Source organism: Gigantopelta aegis, chromosome 2, assembly GCF_016097555.1.
Source record: "Gigantopelta aegis isolate Gae_Host chromosome 2, Gae_host_genome, whole genome shotgun sequence".
Classification (NCBI taxonomy): Eukaryota; Metazoa; Mollusca; class Gastropoda; order Neomphalida; family Peltospiridae; genus Gigantopelta; species Gigantopelta aegis.
In genome coordinates, this window is record NC_054700.1 from 26,496,933 (window position 1) to 26,512,306 (window position 15,374).

Below are 15,374 nucleotides of genomic sequence, written 5' to 3' on the forward strand. Positions count from 1 at the left end.
TTCAACAGTTAAATTAAAACACAGTGTAAAGAACTGCAAAAATACAAATATGACAGATAAATACAATTAAAATTTTGAATAAAAGTCAGTAGCCATAGTCGGGAAGTTAACTGCGTTACTGGTTGTCAATCAACAGTACATCTGTGTACATTATAAAGACATTACGACGCTAATAGTGACTGGAATGTGGTCTAAAATACCATGTGTTGCATTCTTTCTTTCAGTCAGTATACATTTGTCTTAATAATGGCCTGATGATTAATATATCTGTGCTCTAGTGGTGCCGTTAAACAAAAACGTTTTTCTTTTTTTTAATAACGATCTCGTTAGTAAATCAGGATTGATTGACAAGCACACTCAAAACATCCCTTTGTGCAGAGATAAAGTGTTTTCATTGTGGTAACGGTTTTGTTGTTAGATTTATGGATATGTTTACCACCATCCATGCAGCCTTAACTCATGTTGTCCAGCCTAAATTATGGTACATTTATCCCTCCTTTCAAAACTTGATGAAAATGTATCGGTTCTTATGCCAATAATGAATATGACTGAATTATTCATGTGAATACAATACAGCATAGCCAGGCCGACTGTGTGTCGATTTGTTTCATCTGTCACCAAAGTCGTCAAAGGTGATTTATTGATGTTCCGTCTCCGATCAAGGTGTCAATGTGCGTTCAGATAATTATTTTCTGAATTTTTCGCTAATGAGGCGAGGCGTAACCCAGTGGTAAAGCGTTCGCTTGATGCGCGGTCGGTTTCGGAATGATCGGTTTGCCGTTTTGGGCTATCTCTCGTTCCAGCTAGTGCACCACGACTGGTATATCAAAGTCCGTAGAATGTGCCCTCCTGTCTGTGGGATGGTGGATATAAAAGATCCCTTGCTGCTAATCGACAAGAGTAGCCCATGATGTGGCGACACCGGTTTTCCTCTCTCAATATCTGTGTGTACCGGCCTCGGTGGCGTCGTGGTTAGACCATCGGTCTACAGGCTGGTAGGTACTGGGTTCGGATCCCAGTCGAGGCATGGGAATTTTAATCTAGATATCGACTCCAAACCCTGAGTGAGTGCTCCGCAAGGCTCAATGGGTAGGTGTAAACCACTTGCACCGACCAGTGATCCATAACTGGTTCAACAAAGGCCATGGTTTGTGCTATCCTACCTGTGGGAAGCACAAATAAAAGATCCCTTGCTGCTAATCGGAAAGAGTAGCCCATGTAGTGGCGACAGCGGGTTTCCTCTCAAAATCTGTGTGGTCCTTAACCATATGTCTGACGTCATATAACCGTAAATAAAATGTGTTGAGTGCGTCGTTAAATCAAACATTCCTTTCTTTCTTTCCATTTTATATTGCGTAGTTGTCTAATCCGAGGTTTCATTTAATCACCGGACAAGGACCTTTTCCACAATATATGCGATTTATTTTAAGTTTCGAAGAATAGTTCTGTGAACTAGACGCGCGCAACTTATGTTCAAACGTGCTATAGACTTAAAGTCAATTCATACCTTATGCGAAACTGAATTAAAAAATAAATAAAAAATAAGTAAACAAAAAAGCGTTGGAACGAATGTGCACCAAAATTAATATGAACTGTGTTAAAACCACAATGACTTTACTGAAAAATAAGGATTATGTTTGAACAGAAGCAGAACTGGACGAGTCAACAGCTCGCCGACAAGAGTCGTTGGTGAAGTATAAATCTAGTGTAACAATGCTGTCTCGTTTACAAACGAAAATCTGCGTATTGCAAAACGTATACGGTATGAAATCGCTTATAGTCAGCTACACTTCTGACATTTCGGGTTATGAGTAATATATGAACTTTCAGTTCTGGGTTTGTTTTCAAGCCTGTAAAGAACATAGATAATGAACCAGCACTAAAATGAGTAAAATCGACGAAATCCGTTGTAAACTAGGAATAAATGTCGACAAATTACTTAAGGGATAATGTCTGTTCACGATCTATATATTTTACCCATGCTAGTCTTTTGGTATGATCAATTATCCGCGATGTGATTTTCAAGCCCCTTGTTAGATTAAATACCTAGTATGTGGGGTCGTTCATGTTGAACTCGACTATAGTTAACCCTTGTGAGATTAAATACCTAGTATGTGGGGTCGTTCATGTTGAACTCGTCTATAGTTAACCCTTGTGAGATTAAATACCTAGTATGTGGGGTCGTTCATGTTGAACTCTTACTATAATTAACCCTTGTGAGATTAAATACCCAGTATGTGGGGTCGTTCATGTTGAACTCTTACTATAGTTAACCCTTGTGAGATTAAATACCTAGTATGTGGGGTCGTTCATGTTGAACTCGTCTATAGTTAACCCTTGTGAGATTAAATACCTAGTATGTGGGGTCGTTCATGTTGAACTCTTACTATAGTTAACCCTTGTGAGATTAAATACTTACATATAGTATGTGGGGTCGTTTATGTTGAACTCGACTATAGTTAACCCTTGTGAGATTAAATACCTAGTATGTGGGGTCGTTCATGTTGAACTCTTACTATAGTTAACCCTTGTGAGATTAAATACTTACATATAGTATGTGGGGTCGTTTATGTTGAACTCGACTATAGTTAACCCTTGTGAGATTAAATACCTAGTATGTGGGGTCGTTCATGTTGAACTCGTCTATAGTTAACCCTTGTGAGATTAAATACTTACATATAGTATGTGGGGTCGTTTATGTTGAACTCGACTATAGTTAACCCTTGTGAGATTAAATACCTAGTATGTGGGGTCGTTCATGTTGAACTCTTACTATAGTTAACCCTTGTGAGATTAAATACTTACATATAGTATGTGGGGTCGTTCATGTTGAACTCGTCTATAGTTAACCCTTGTGAGATTAAATACTTACATATAGTATGTGGGGTCGTTCATGTTGAACTCGTCTATAGTTAACCCTTGTGAGATTAAATACCTAGTATGTGGGGTCGTTCATGTTGAACTCGTCTATAGTTAACCCTTGTGAGATTAAATACCTAGTATGTGGGGTCGTTCATGTTGAACTCTTACTATAGTTAACCCTTGTGAGATTAAATACCTAGTATGTGGGGTCGTTCATGTTGAACTCGTCTATAGTTAACCTTTGTGAGATTAAATACCTAGTATGTGGGGTCGTTCATATTGAACTCTTACTATAGTTAACCCTTGTGAGATTAAATACCCAGTATGTGGGGTCGTTCATGTTGAACTCTTACTCTATAGTTAACCCTTGTGAGATTAAATACCTAGTATGTGGGGTTGTTCATGTTGAACTCGTCTATAGTTAACCCTTGTGAGATTAAATACCCAGTATGTGGGGTCGTTCATGTTGAACTCTTACTATAGTTAACCCTTGTGAGATTAAATACCTAGTATGTGGGGTCGTTCATGTTGAACTCGTCTATAGTTAACCCTTGTGAGATTAAATACCTAGTATGTGGGGTCGTTCATGTTGAACTCGTCTATAGTTAACCCTTGTGAGATTAAATACCTAGTATGTGGGTCGTTCATGTTGAACTCGTCTATAGTTAACCCTTGTGAGAATGTGGGGTCGTTCATGTTGAACTCGACTATAGTTAACCCTTGTGAGATTAAATACCTAGTATGTGGGGTCGTTCATGTTGAACTCGTCTATAGTTAACCCTTGTGAGATTAAATACCTAGTATGTGGGGTCGTTCATGTTGAACTCTTACTATAGTTAACCCTTGTGAGATTAAATACCCAGTATGTGGGGTCGTTCATGTTGAACTCTTACTATAGTTAACCCTTGTGAGATTAAATACCTAGTATGTAGGGTCGTTCATGTTGAACTCGTCTATAGTTAACCCTTGCGAGATTAAATACCTAGTATGTAGGGTCGTTCATGTTGAACTCGTCTATAGTTAACCCTTGTGAGATTAAATACCTCGTATGTGGGGTCGGGTCGTTCATGTTGAACTCGTCTATAGTTAACCCTTGTGAGATTAAATACCTAGTATATAGGGTCATTCATGTTGAACTCTTACTATAGTTAACCCTTGTGAGATTAAATACCTACATATAGTATGTGGGGTCGTTCATGTTGAACTCGACTATAGTTAACCCTTGTGAGATTAAATACCTAGTATGTGGGGTCGTTCATGTTGAACTCGTCTATAGTTAACCCTTGTGAGATTAAATACCTAGTATGTGGGGTCGTTCATGTTGAACTCTTACTATAGTTAACCCTTGTGAGATTAAATACCCAGTATGTGGGGTCGTTCATGTTGAACTCTTACTATAGTTAACCCTTGTGAGATTAAATACCTAGTATGTGGGGTCGTTCATGTTGAACTCGTCTATAGTTAACCCTTGTGAGATTAAATACCTAGTATGTGGGGTCGTTCATGTTGAACTCTTACTATAGTTAACCCTTGTGAGATTAAATACTTACATATAGTATGTGGGGTCGTTTATGTTGAACTCGACTATAGTTAACCCTTGTGAGATTAAATACCTAGTATGTGGGGTCGTTCATGTTGAACTCTTACTATAGTTAACCCTTGTGAGATTAAATACCTAGTATGTGGGGTCGTTCATGTTGAACTCTTACTATAGTTAACCCTTGTGAGATTAAATACTTACATATAGTATGTGGGGTCGTTTATGTTGAACTCGACTATAGTTAACCCTTGTGAGATTAAATACCTAGTATGTGGGGTCGTTCATGTTGAACTCGTCTATAGTTAACCCTTGTGAGATTAAATACCTAGTATGTGGGGTCGTTCATGTTGAACTCTTACTATAGTTAACCCTTGTGAGATTAAATACCTAGTATGTGGGGTCGTTCATGTTGAACTCGTCTATAGTTAACTCTTGTGAGATTAAATACCTAGTATGTCGGGTCGTTCATGTTGAATTCGTCTATAGTTAACCTTTGTGAGATTAAATACCCAGTATGTGGGGTCGTTCATGTTGAACTCTTACTATAGTTAACCCTTGTGAGATTAAATACCTAGTATGTGGGGTCGTTCATGTTGAACTCGTCTATAGTTAACCCTTGTGAGATTAAATACCTAGTATGTGGGGTCGTTCATGTTGAACTCGTCTATAGTTAACCCTTGTGAGATTAAATACCCAGTATGTGGGGTCGTTCATGTTGAACTCTTACTATAGTTAACCCTTGTGAGATTAAATACCTAGTATGTAGGGTCGTTCATGTTGAACTCGTCTATAGTTAACCCTTGCGAGATTAAATACCTAGTATGTAGGGTCGTTCATGTTGAACTCGTCTATAGTTAACCCTTGTGAGATTAAATACCTAGTATGTGGGGTCGGGTCGTTCATGTTGAACTCGTCTATAGTTAACCCTTGTGAGATTAAATACCTAGTATATAGGGTCATTCATGTTGAACTCTTACTATAGTTAACCCTTGTGAGATTAAATACCTACATATAGTATGTGGGGTCGTTCATGTTGAACTCGACTATAGTTAACCCTTGTGAGATTAAATACCTAGTATGTGGGGTCGTTCATGTTGAACTCTTACTATAGTTAACCCTTGTGAGATTAAATACCTAGTATGTGGGGTCGTTCATGTTGAACTCTTACTATAGTTAACCCTTGTTAGATTAAATACTTACATATAGTATGTGGGGTCGTTCATGTTGAACTCGTCTATAGTTAACCCTTGTGAGATTAAATACCTAGTATGTGGGGTCGTTCATGTTGAACTCGTCTATAGTTAACCCTTGTGAGATTAAATACCTAGTATGTGGGGTCGTTCATGTTGAACTCTTACTATAGTTAACCCTTGTGAGATTAAATACCTAGTATGTGGGGTCGTTCATGTTGAACTCGTCTATAGTTAACCCTTGTGAGATTAAATACCTAGTATGTGGGGTCGTTCATGTTGAACTCGTCTATAGTTAACCTTTGTGAGATTAAATACCTAGTATGTGGGGTCGTTCATGTTGAACTCTTACTATAGTTAACCCTTGTGAGATTAAATACCCAGTATGTGGGGTCGTTCATGTTGAACTCTTACTATAGTTAACCCTTGTGAGATTAAATACCTAGTATGTGGGGTCGTTCATGTTGAACTCGTCTATAGTTAACCCTTGTGAGATTAAATACCTAGTATGTGGGGTCGTTCATGTTGAACTCTTACTATAGTTAACCCTTGTGAGATTAAATACCTAGTATGTGGGGTCGTTCATGTTGAACTCTTACTATAGTTAACCCTTGTGAGATTAAATACCTAGTATGTGGGGTCGTTCATGTTGAACTCGTCTATAGTTAACCCTTGTGAGATTAAATACCTAGTATGTGGGGTCGTTCATGTTGAACTCGTCTATAGTTAACCCTTGTGAGATTAAATACTAGTATATGGGGTCGTTCATGTTGAACTGACTATAGTTAACCCTTGTGAGATTAAATACCTAGTATGTGGGGTCGTTCATGTTGAACTCGTCTATAGTTAACCCTTGTGAGATTAAATACCTAGTATGTGGGGTCGTTCATGTTGAACTCTTACTATAGTTAACCCTTGTGAGATTAAATACCTAGTATGTGGGGTCGTTCATGTTGAACTCGTCTATAGTTAACCCTTGTGAGATTAAATACCTAGTATGTGGGGTCGTTCATGTTGAACTCGTCTATAGTTAACCCTTGTGAGATTAAATACCTAGTATGTGGGGTCGTTCATGTTGAACTCTTACTATAGTTAACCCTTGTGAGATTAAATACCTAGTATGTGGGGTCGTTCATGTTGAACTCGTCTATAGTTAACCCTTGTGAGATTAAATACCTAGTATGTGGGGTCGTTCATGTTGAACTCGTCTATAGTTAACCCTTGTGAGATTAAATACCTAGTATGTGGGGTCGTTCATGTTGAACTCTTACTATAGTTAACCCTTGTGAGATTAAATACCTAGTATGTGGGGTCGTTCATGTTGAACTCGTCTATAGTTAACCCTTGTGAGATTAAATACCTAGTATGTGGGGTCGTTCATGTTGAACTCGTCTATAGTTAACCCTTGTGAGATTAAATACCTAGTATGTGGGGTCGTTCATGTTGAACTCTTACTATAGTTAACCCTTGTGAGATTAAATACCTAGTATGTGGGGTCGTTCATGTTGAACTCGTCTATAGTTAACCCTTGTGAGATTAAATACCTAGTATGTGGGGTCGTTCATGTTGAACTCTTACTATAGTTAACCCTTGTGAGATTAAATACCTAGTATGTGGGGTCGTTCATGTTGAACTCTTATTATAGTTAACCCTTGTGAGATTAAATACCTAGTATGTAGGGTCGTTCATGTTGAACTCGTCTATAGTTAACCCTTGCGAGATTAAATACCTAGTATGTAGGGTCGTTCATGTTGAACTCGTCTATAGTTAACCCTTGTGAGATTAAATACCTACATATAGTATGTGGGGTCGTTCATGTTGAACTCGACTATAGTTAACCCTTGTGAGATTAAATACCTAGTATGTGGGGTCGTTCATGTTGAACTCGTCTATAGTTAACCCTTGTGAGATTAAATACCTAGTATGTGGGGTCGTTCATGTTGAACTCTTACTATAGTTAACCCTTGTGAGATTAAATACCCAGTATGTGGGGTCGTTCATGTTGAACTCTTACTATAGTTAACCCTTGTGAGATTAAATACCTAGTATGTAGGGTCGTTCATGTTGAACTCGTCTATAGTTAACCCTTGTGAGATTAAATACCTAGTATGTGGGGTCGTTCATGTTGAACTCGTCTATAGTTAACCCTTGTGAGATTAAATACCTAGTATGTGGGGTCGTTCATGTTGAACTCGTCTATAGTTAACCCTTGTGAGATTAAATACCTAGTATGTGGGGTCGTTCATGTTGAACTCTTACTATAGTTAACCCTTGTGAGATTAAATACCTACATATAGTATGTGGGGTCGTTCATGTTGAACTCGACTATAGTTAACCCTTGTGAGATTAAATACCTAGTATGTGGGGTCGTTCATGTTGAACTCGTCTATAGTTAACCCTTGTGAGATTAAATACCTAGTATGTGGGGTCGTTCATGTTGAACTCTTACTATAGTTAACCCTTGTGAGATTAAATACCTAGTATGTGGGGTCGTTCATGTTGAACTCTTACTATAGTTAACCCTTGTGAGATTAAATACCTAGTATGTGGGGTCGTTCATGTTGAACTCGTCTATAGTTAACCCTTGTGAGATTAAATACCTAGTATGTGGGGTCGTTCATGTTGAACTCTTACTATAGTTAACCCTTGTGAGATTAAATACTTACATATAGTATGTGGGGTCGTTTATGTTGAACTCGACTATAGTTAACCCTTGTGAGATTAAATACCTAGTATGTGGGGTCGTTCATGTTGAACTCGTACTATAGTTAACCCTTGTGAGATTAAATACCTAGTATGTGGGGTCGTTCATGTTGAACTCTTACTATAGTTAACCCTTGTGAGATTAAATACCTACATATAGTATGTGGGGTCGTTCATGTTGAACTCGACTATAGTTAACCCTTGTGAGATTAAATACCTAGTATGTGGGGTCGTTCATGTTGAACTCGTCTATAGTTAACCCTTGTGAGATTAAATACCTAGTATGTGGGGTCGTTCATGTTGAACTCTTACTATAGTTAACCCTTGTGAGATTAAATACCTAGTATGTGGGGTCGTTCATGTTGAACTCGTCTATAGTTAACCCTTGCGAGATTAAATACCTAGTATGTAGGGTCGTTCATGTTGAACTCGTCTATAGTTAACCCTTGTGAGATTAAATACCTAGTATGTGGGGTCGTTCATGTTGAACTCTTACTATAGTTAACCCTTGTGAGATTAAATACCTAGTATGTGGGGTCGTTCATGTTGAACTCGTCTATAGTTAACCCTTGTGAGATTAAATACCTAGTATGTGGGGTCGTTCATGTTGAACTCGTCTATAGTTAACCCTTGTGAGATTAAATACCTAGTATGTGGGGTCGTTCATGTTGAACTCGTCTATAGTTAACCCTTGTGAGATTAAATACCTAGTATGTGGGGTCGTTCATGTTGAACTCGTCTATAGTTAACCCTTGTGAGATTAAATACCTAGTATGTAGGGTCGTTCATGTTGAACTCGTCTATAGTTAACCCTTGTGAGATTAAATACCTAGTATGTGTCGGGTCGTTCATGTTGAACTCGTCTATAGTTAACCCTTGTGAGATTAAATACCTAGTATGTAGGGTCGTTCATGTTGAACTCTTACTATAGTTAACCCTTGTGAGATTAAATACCTAGTATGTGGGGTCGTTCATGTTGAACTCTTACTATAGTTAACCCTTGTGAGATTAAATACCTAGTATGTGGGGTCGTTCATGTTGAACTCTTACTATAGTTAACCCTTGTGAGATTAAATACCTAGTACATGTTGAACTCTTACTATAGTTAACCCTTGTGAGATTAAATATAGTATGTGGGGTCGTTCATGTTGAACTCGTCTATAGTTAACCCTTGTGAGATTAAATACCTAGTATGTGGGGTCGTTCATGTTGAACTCGTCTATAGTTAACCCTTGTGAGATTAAATACCTAGTATGTGGGGTCGTTCATGTTGAACTCTTACTATAGTTAACCCTTGTGAGATTAAATACCTAGTATGTGGGGTCGTTCATGTTGAACTCGTCTATAGTTAACCCTTGTGAGATTAAATACCTAGTATGTGGGGTCGTTCATGTTGAACTCGTCTATAGTTAACCCTTGTGAGATTAAATACCTAGTATGTGGGGTCGTTCATGTTGAACTCTTACTATAGTTAACCCTTGTGAGATTAAATACCTAGTATGTGGGGTCGTTCATGTTGAACTCTTACTATAGTTAACCCTTGTGAGATTAAATACCTAGTATGTGGGGTCGTTCATGTTGAACTCGTCTATAGTTAACCCTTGTGAGATTAAATACCTAGTATGTGGGGTCGTTCATGTTGAACTCTTACTATAGTTAACCCTTGTGAGATTAAATACCTAGTATGTGGGGTCGTTCATGTTGAACTCGTCTATAGTTAACCCTTGTGAGATTAAATACCTAGTATGTGGGGTCGTTCATGTTGAACTCGTCTATAGTTAACCCTTGTGAGATTAAATACCTAGTATGTGGGGTCGTTCATGTTGAACTCTTACTATAGTTAACCCTTGTGAGATTAAATACCTAGTATGTGGGGTCGTTCATGTTGAACTCGTACTATAGTTAACCCTTGTGAGATTAAATACCTAGTATGTGGGGTCGTTCATGTTGAACTCGTCTATAGTTAACCCTTGTGAGATTAAATACCTAGTATGTGGGGTCGTTCATGTTGAACTCTTACTATAGTTAACCCTTGTGAGATTAAATACCTAGTATGTGGGGTCGTTCATGTTGAACTCGTCTATAGTTAACCCTTGTGAGATTAAATACCTAGTATGTGGGGTCGTTCATGTTGAACTCGTCTATAGTTAACCCTTGTGAGATTAAATACCTAGTATGTGGGGTCGTTCATGTTGAACTCTTACTATAGTTAACCCTTGTGAGATTAAATACCCAGTATGTGGGGTCGTTCATGTTGAACTCTTACTATAGTTAACCCTTGTGAGATTAAATACCTAGTATGTGGGGTCGTTCATGTTGAACTCGTCTATAGTTAACCCTTGTGAGATTAAATACCTAGTATGTGGGGTCGTTCATGTTGAACTCGTCTATAGTTAACCCTTGTGAGATTAAATACCTAGTATGTGGGGTCGTTCATGTTGAACTCTTACTATAGTTAACCCTTGTGAGATTAAATACCTAGTATGTGGGGTCGTTCATGTTGAACTCGTCTATAGTTAACCCTTGTGAGATTAAATACCTAGTATGTGGGGGGGTCGTTCATGTTGAACTCGTCTATAGTTAACCCTTGTGAGATTAAATACCTAGTATGTGGGGTCGTTCATGTTGAACTCTTACTATAGTTAACCCTTGTGAGATTAAATACCTATATATGTGGGGTCGTTCATGTTGAACTCGTCTATAGTTAACCCTTGTGAGATTAAATACCTAGTATGTGGGGTCGTTCATGTTGAACTCTTACTATAGTTAACCCTTGTGAGATTAAATACCTAGTATGTGGGGTCGTTCATGTTGAACTCTTACTATAGTTAACCCTTGTGAGATTAAATACCTAGTATGTGGGGTCGTTCATGTTGAACTCGTCTATAGTTAACCCTTGTGAGATTAAATACCTAGTATGTGGGGTCGTTCATGTTGAACTCGTCTATAGTTAACCCTTGTGAGATTAAATACCTAGTATGTGGGGTCGTTCATGTTGAACTCTTACTATAGTTAACCCTTGTGAGATTAAATACCTAGTATGTGGGGTCGTTCATGTTGAACTCTTACTATAGTTAACCCTTGTGAGATTAAATACCTAGTATGTGGGGTCGTTCATGTTGAACTCGTCTATAGTTAACCCTTGTGAGATTAAATACCTAGTATGTGGGGTCGTTCATGTTGAACTCGTCTATAGTTAACCCTTGTGAGATTAAATACCTAGTATGTGGGGTCGTTCATGTTGAACTCTTACTATAGTTAACCCTTGTGAGATTAAATACTTACATATAGTATGTGGGGTCGTTCATGTTGAACTCGACTATAGTTAACCCTTGTGAGATTAAATACCTAGTATGTGGGGTCGTTCATGTTGAACTCTTACTATAGTTAACCCTTGTGAGATTAAATACCTAGTATGTGGGGTCGTTCATGTTGAACTCTTACTATAGTTAACCCTTGTGAGATTAAATACTTACATATAGTATGTGGGGTCGTTCATGTTGAACTCGACTATAGTTAACCCTTGTGAGATTAAATACCTAGTATGTGGGGTCGTTCATGTTGAACTCGTCTATAGTTAACCCTTGTGAGATTAAATACCTAGTATGTGGGGTCGTTCATGTTGAACTCTTACTATAGTTAACCCTTGTGAGATTAAATACCTAGTATGTGGGGTCGTTCATGTTGAACTCGTCTATAGTTAACTCTTGTGAGATTAAATACCTAGTATGTCGGGTCGTTCATGTTGAATTCGTCTATAGTTAACCTTTGTGAGATTAAATACCTAGTATGTGGGGTCGTTCATATTGAACTCTTACTATAGTTAACCCTTGTGAGATTAAATACCCAGTATGTGGGGTCGTTCATGTTGAACTCTTACTATAGTTAACCCTTGTGAGATTAAATACCTAGTATGTGGGGTCGTTCATGTTGAACTCGTCTATAGTTATCCCTTGTGAGATTAAATACCTAGTATGTGGGGTCGTTCATGTTGAACTCGTCTATAGTTAACCCTTGTGAGATTAAATACCCAGTATGTGGGGTCGTTCATGTTGAACTCTTACTATAGTTAACCCTTGTGAGATTAAATACCTAGTATGTAGGGTCGTTCATGTTGAACTCGTCTATAGTTAACCCTTGCGAGATTAAATACCTAGTATGTAGGGTCGTTCATGTTGAACTCGTCTATAGTTAACCCTTGTGAGATTAAATACCTAGTATGTGGGGTCGGGTCGTTCATGTTGAACTCGTCTATAGTTAACCCTTGTGAGATTAAATACCTAGTATATAGGGTCATTCATGTTGAACTCTTACTATAGTTAATCCTTGTGAGATTAAATACCTACATATAGTATGTGGGGTCGTTCATGTTGAACTCGACTATAGTTAACCCTTGTGAGATTAAATACCTAGTATGTGGGGTCGTTCATGTTGAACTCGTCTATAGTTAACCCTTGTGAGATTAAATACCTAGTATGTAGGGTCGTTCATGTTGAACTCAAGTATAGTTAACCCTTGTGAGATTAAATACCTGGTATATAGGGTCATTCATGTTGAACTCTTACTATAGTTAACCCTTGTGAGATTAAATACCTACATATAGTATGTGGGGTCGTTCATGTTGAACTCGACTATAGTTAACCCTTGTGAGATTAAATACCTAGTATGTGGGGTCGTTCATGTTGAACTCGTCTATAGTTAACCCTTGTGAGATTAAATACCTAGTATGTAGGGTCGTTCATGTTGAACTCAAGTATAGTTAACCCTTGTGAGATTAAATACCTAGTATGTGGGGTCGTTCACGCTGAACTCGACTATAGTTAACCCTTGTGAGACTAAATACCTAGTATGTAGTGTCGTTCATGCTGAACTCTACTATAGTTAATGACACACATGGAAAATGAACTGGTAGTAATTTTCTTTATAATGGGGAAAATATTTTTCATATTTTCTCAGTGGGAAATATTCTGCACTGGTTTAACAATACTATTGGACGATTTGACGCTTACAAGCCAATAACCTTGTCGGTACTAAAGATTTGGCAAACAACAAAAAAACGTCTCGTAGTTTAAAGAGTTCGCGGTTACGGCTCTTTGTTATCATTGCTAAATTTGTAATAAAATTGTTATTTTAATGCAATTCGTTATATATATTTTTAACAACAAAACAATTAATAAAACTTTGGTTTTTGGAAATTATCTAATAACGGGAATAAAATACAAAGTTAAATCAATACTCAGAACAGTGTGTTTACATCGTTTCTATATAGGCTACATGTACATTTACATATATGGAAAATGAAGGGTTTTTAGAGGAAAAAATAGCTGGGTATTAAATAGAATAACAAACTCGAAACCAGTTATTATCAAATTTATGTCCCTTGTGAAATAATGTCCATTCGTCACTCGTTAAAGCTTGTGACAAGTGAACATTGTTTCACTCGGGACATAAATTTGATAATAACTGGTTACTCGTTTATTATCCCCTATATTTCTTGCATATCGCTCACTTTCTGATACAGGCCTTCTTTCTTTCTTTCAGCTGGCCAGAGCTTTGAAGGGTTTCGGATTCTCTCATTTTTAAGCCATGGTATAAATTCTATTTACGCGTTTATCAACATCATCGTCAGTGGCATACCAACGAGAATATTGCACTTTTATCAACCTCTTATCTATGCCATCACTTACGTCATTTTTACCGTCGTGTACCACGCAGCAGGCGGAGCCAATGACAAGGATGAACCGTATATTTACTTGCCACTTGATTGGTCAGCACCGAACAAGGCCGGTCCAGTGGCCTTGGGCGCAATAGTTTTGGGACTCGCTATGCACTTGTTTGTGTATTTTATAGCTTTTCTAAGAGAACTTGTTGCATCGAAACGCTGCGGTGCCAAATTGACCAGTACTTCCGACGATGGCAATGAGTAGTGGACCGTGAGTGTGAAAGAAAAAGCCAAGATTCAGATATAACTGGGTTTTTTGTTTAGATCAATGAGTTCATGGGATGCAACCGATATTTTTCATGTTAAAATGCAAAATATAGATATCTATTGTATAATAAGAAATTATCCAGTGAACACGCACACGTGAGAGAGAGAGAGAGAGAGAGAGAGAGAGAGAGAGAGAGAGAGAGAGAGAGAGAGAGAGAGAGAGAGAGAGGAGAGAGGGAGAAGGGAGAGGGAGAGAGAGAGGAGAGAGAGAGAGAGAGAGAGAGAGAGGGAGAGGGAGAGGGAGAGGGAGAGGGAGAGAGAGAGGAGGAGAGAGAGAGAGGGAGAGAGGAGAGAGGAGAGAGAGAGAGAGAGAGGGGGGGAGAGAGAGAGAGAGAGGGGGAGAGAGAGAGAGAGGGAGAGAGAGGGAGAGAGAGAGAGGGGGAGAGAGAGAGAGAGAGAGGGGGGGAGAGAGAGAGAGAGGGGAGGGAGAGGAGAGGGGAGGAGAGGGAGTCGGGAGAGGGAGAGGGAGGGAGGGAGAGCGAGAGAGCGAGGGAGGGAGAGCGAGAGAGAGAGAGCGAGAGAGAGAGAGAGCGAGCGAGCGAGAGAGAGGGAGCGAGCGAGAAGGGGGAGGGATAGGGAGAGGGGGAGGGAGAGAGAGGGGGAGGAAGGAGGGAGGGAGAGAGAGAGTGAGCTGGGGGAGGGAAGATGTTTGTGTATGTATATTATTTATGTACTATACCAAATGAAATCCTATAGGCGACAATTATAATTATAATTATAACGTACGTGTCAGAAAATAGCATTTGCAATATATCAAACAAAATATGGACCATAAATATGAATATTACAACACCTCCCATAAAATCCTCCTGAATGAAATAAAATTGCACAAATTTATTGTCAAGATAAACCCACATTTTGACAACAAACACTGTTATATTTATCACCAATGACATTACTGGTAGTATTAACTGCGCTATCAAAGGTTAGGTACACTTCAAACTTTGATCCAGCCGCATGTTATTTGGTATAGTGCCTACCTATTATATATTGTTTATATTATTTCACATTGTTACAATATTCTGTGAAATGTACATATTCCGTTCCATCTAATGGCTAATTAGAGCTGTGGCAAATGAACGAATGAATG

The 15,374-nt window shown here is 38.5% G+C and overlaps 1 protein-coding gene across 2 annotated transcripts in view; it reads left to right on the forward strand.

Annotated features, from left to right (window-relative positions):
• The window catches only part of LOC121377530 (protein rolling stone-like), a 34,434-nt gene extending 19,981 nt beyond the window's left edge, over window positions 1-14,453 (forward strand). For both annotated transcript variants that reach the window (XM_041505573.1, XM_041505563.1), the window contains exon 5: window positions 13,837-14,453. In XM_041505573.1, the coding sequence (XP_041361507.1) occupies window positions 13,837-14,222 (386 nt within the window). In that variant the 3' untranslated portion in view covers window positions 14,223-14,453. The remainder of the gene's footprint in view (window positions 1-13,836) is intronic.
• The last annotated feature ends 921 nt before the right edge of the window (window positions 14,454-15,374 follow it).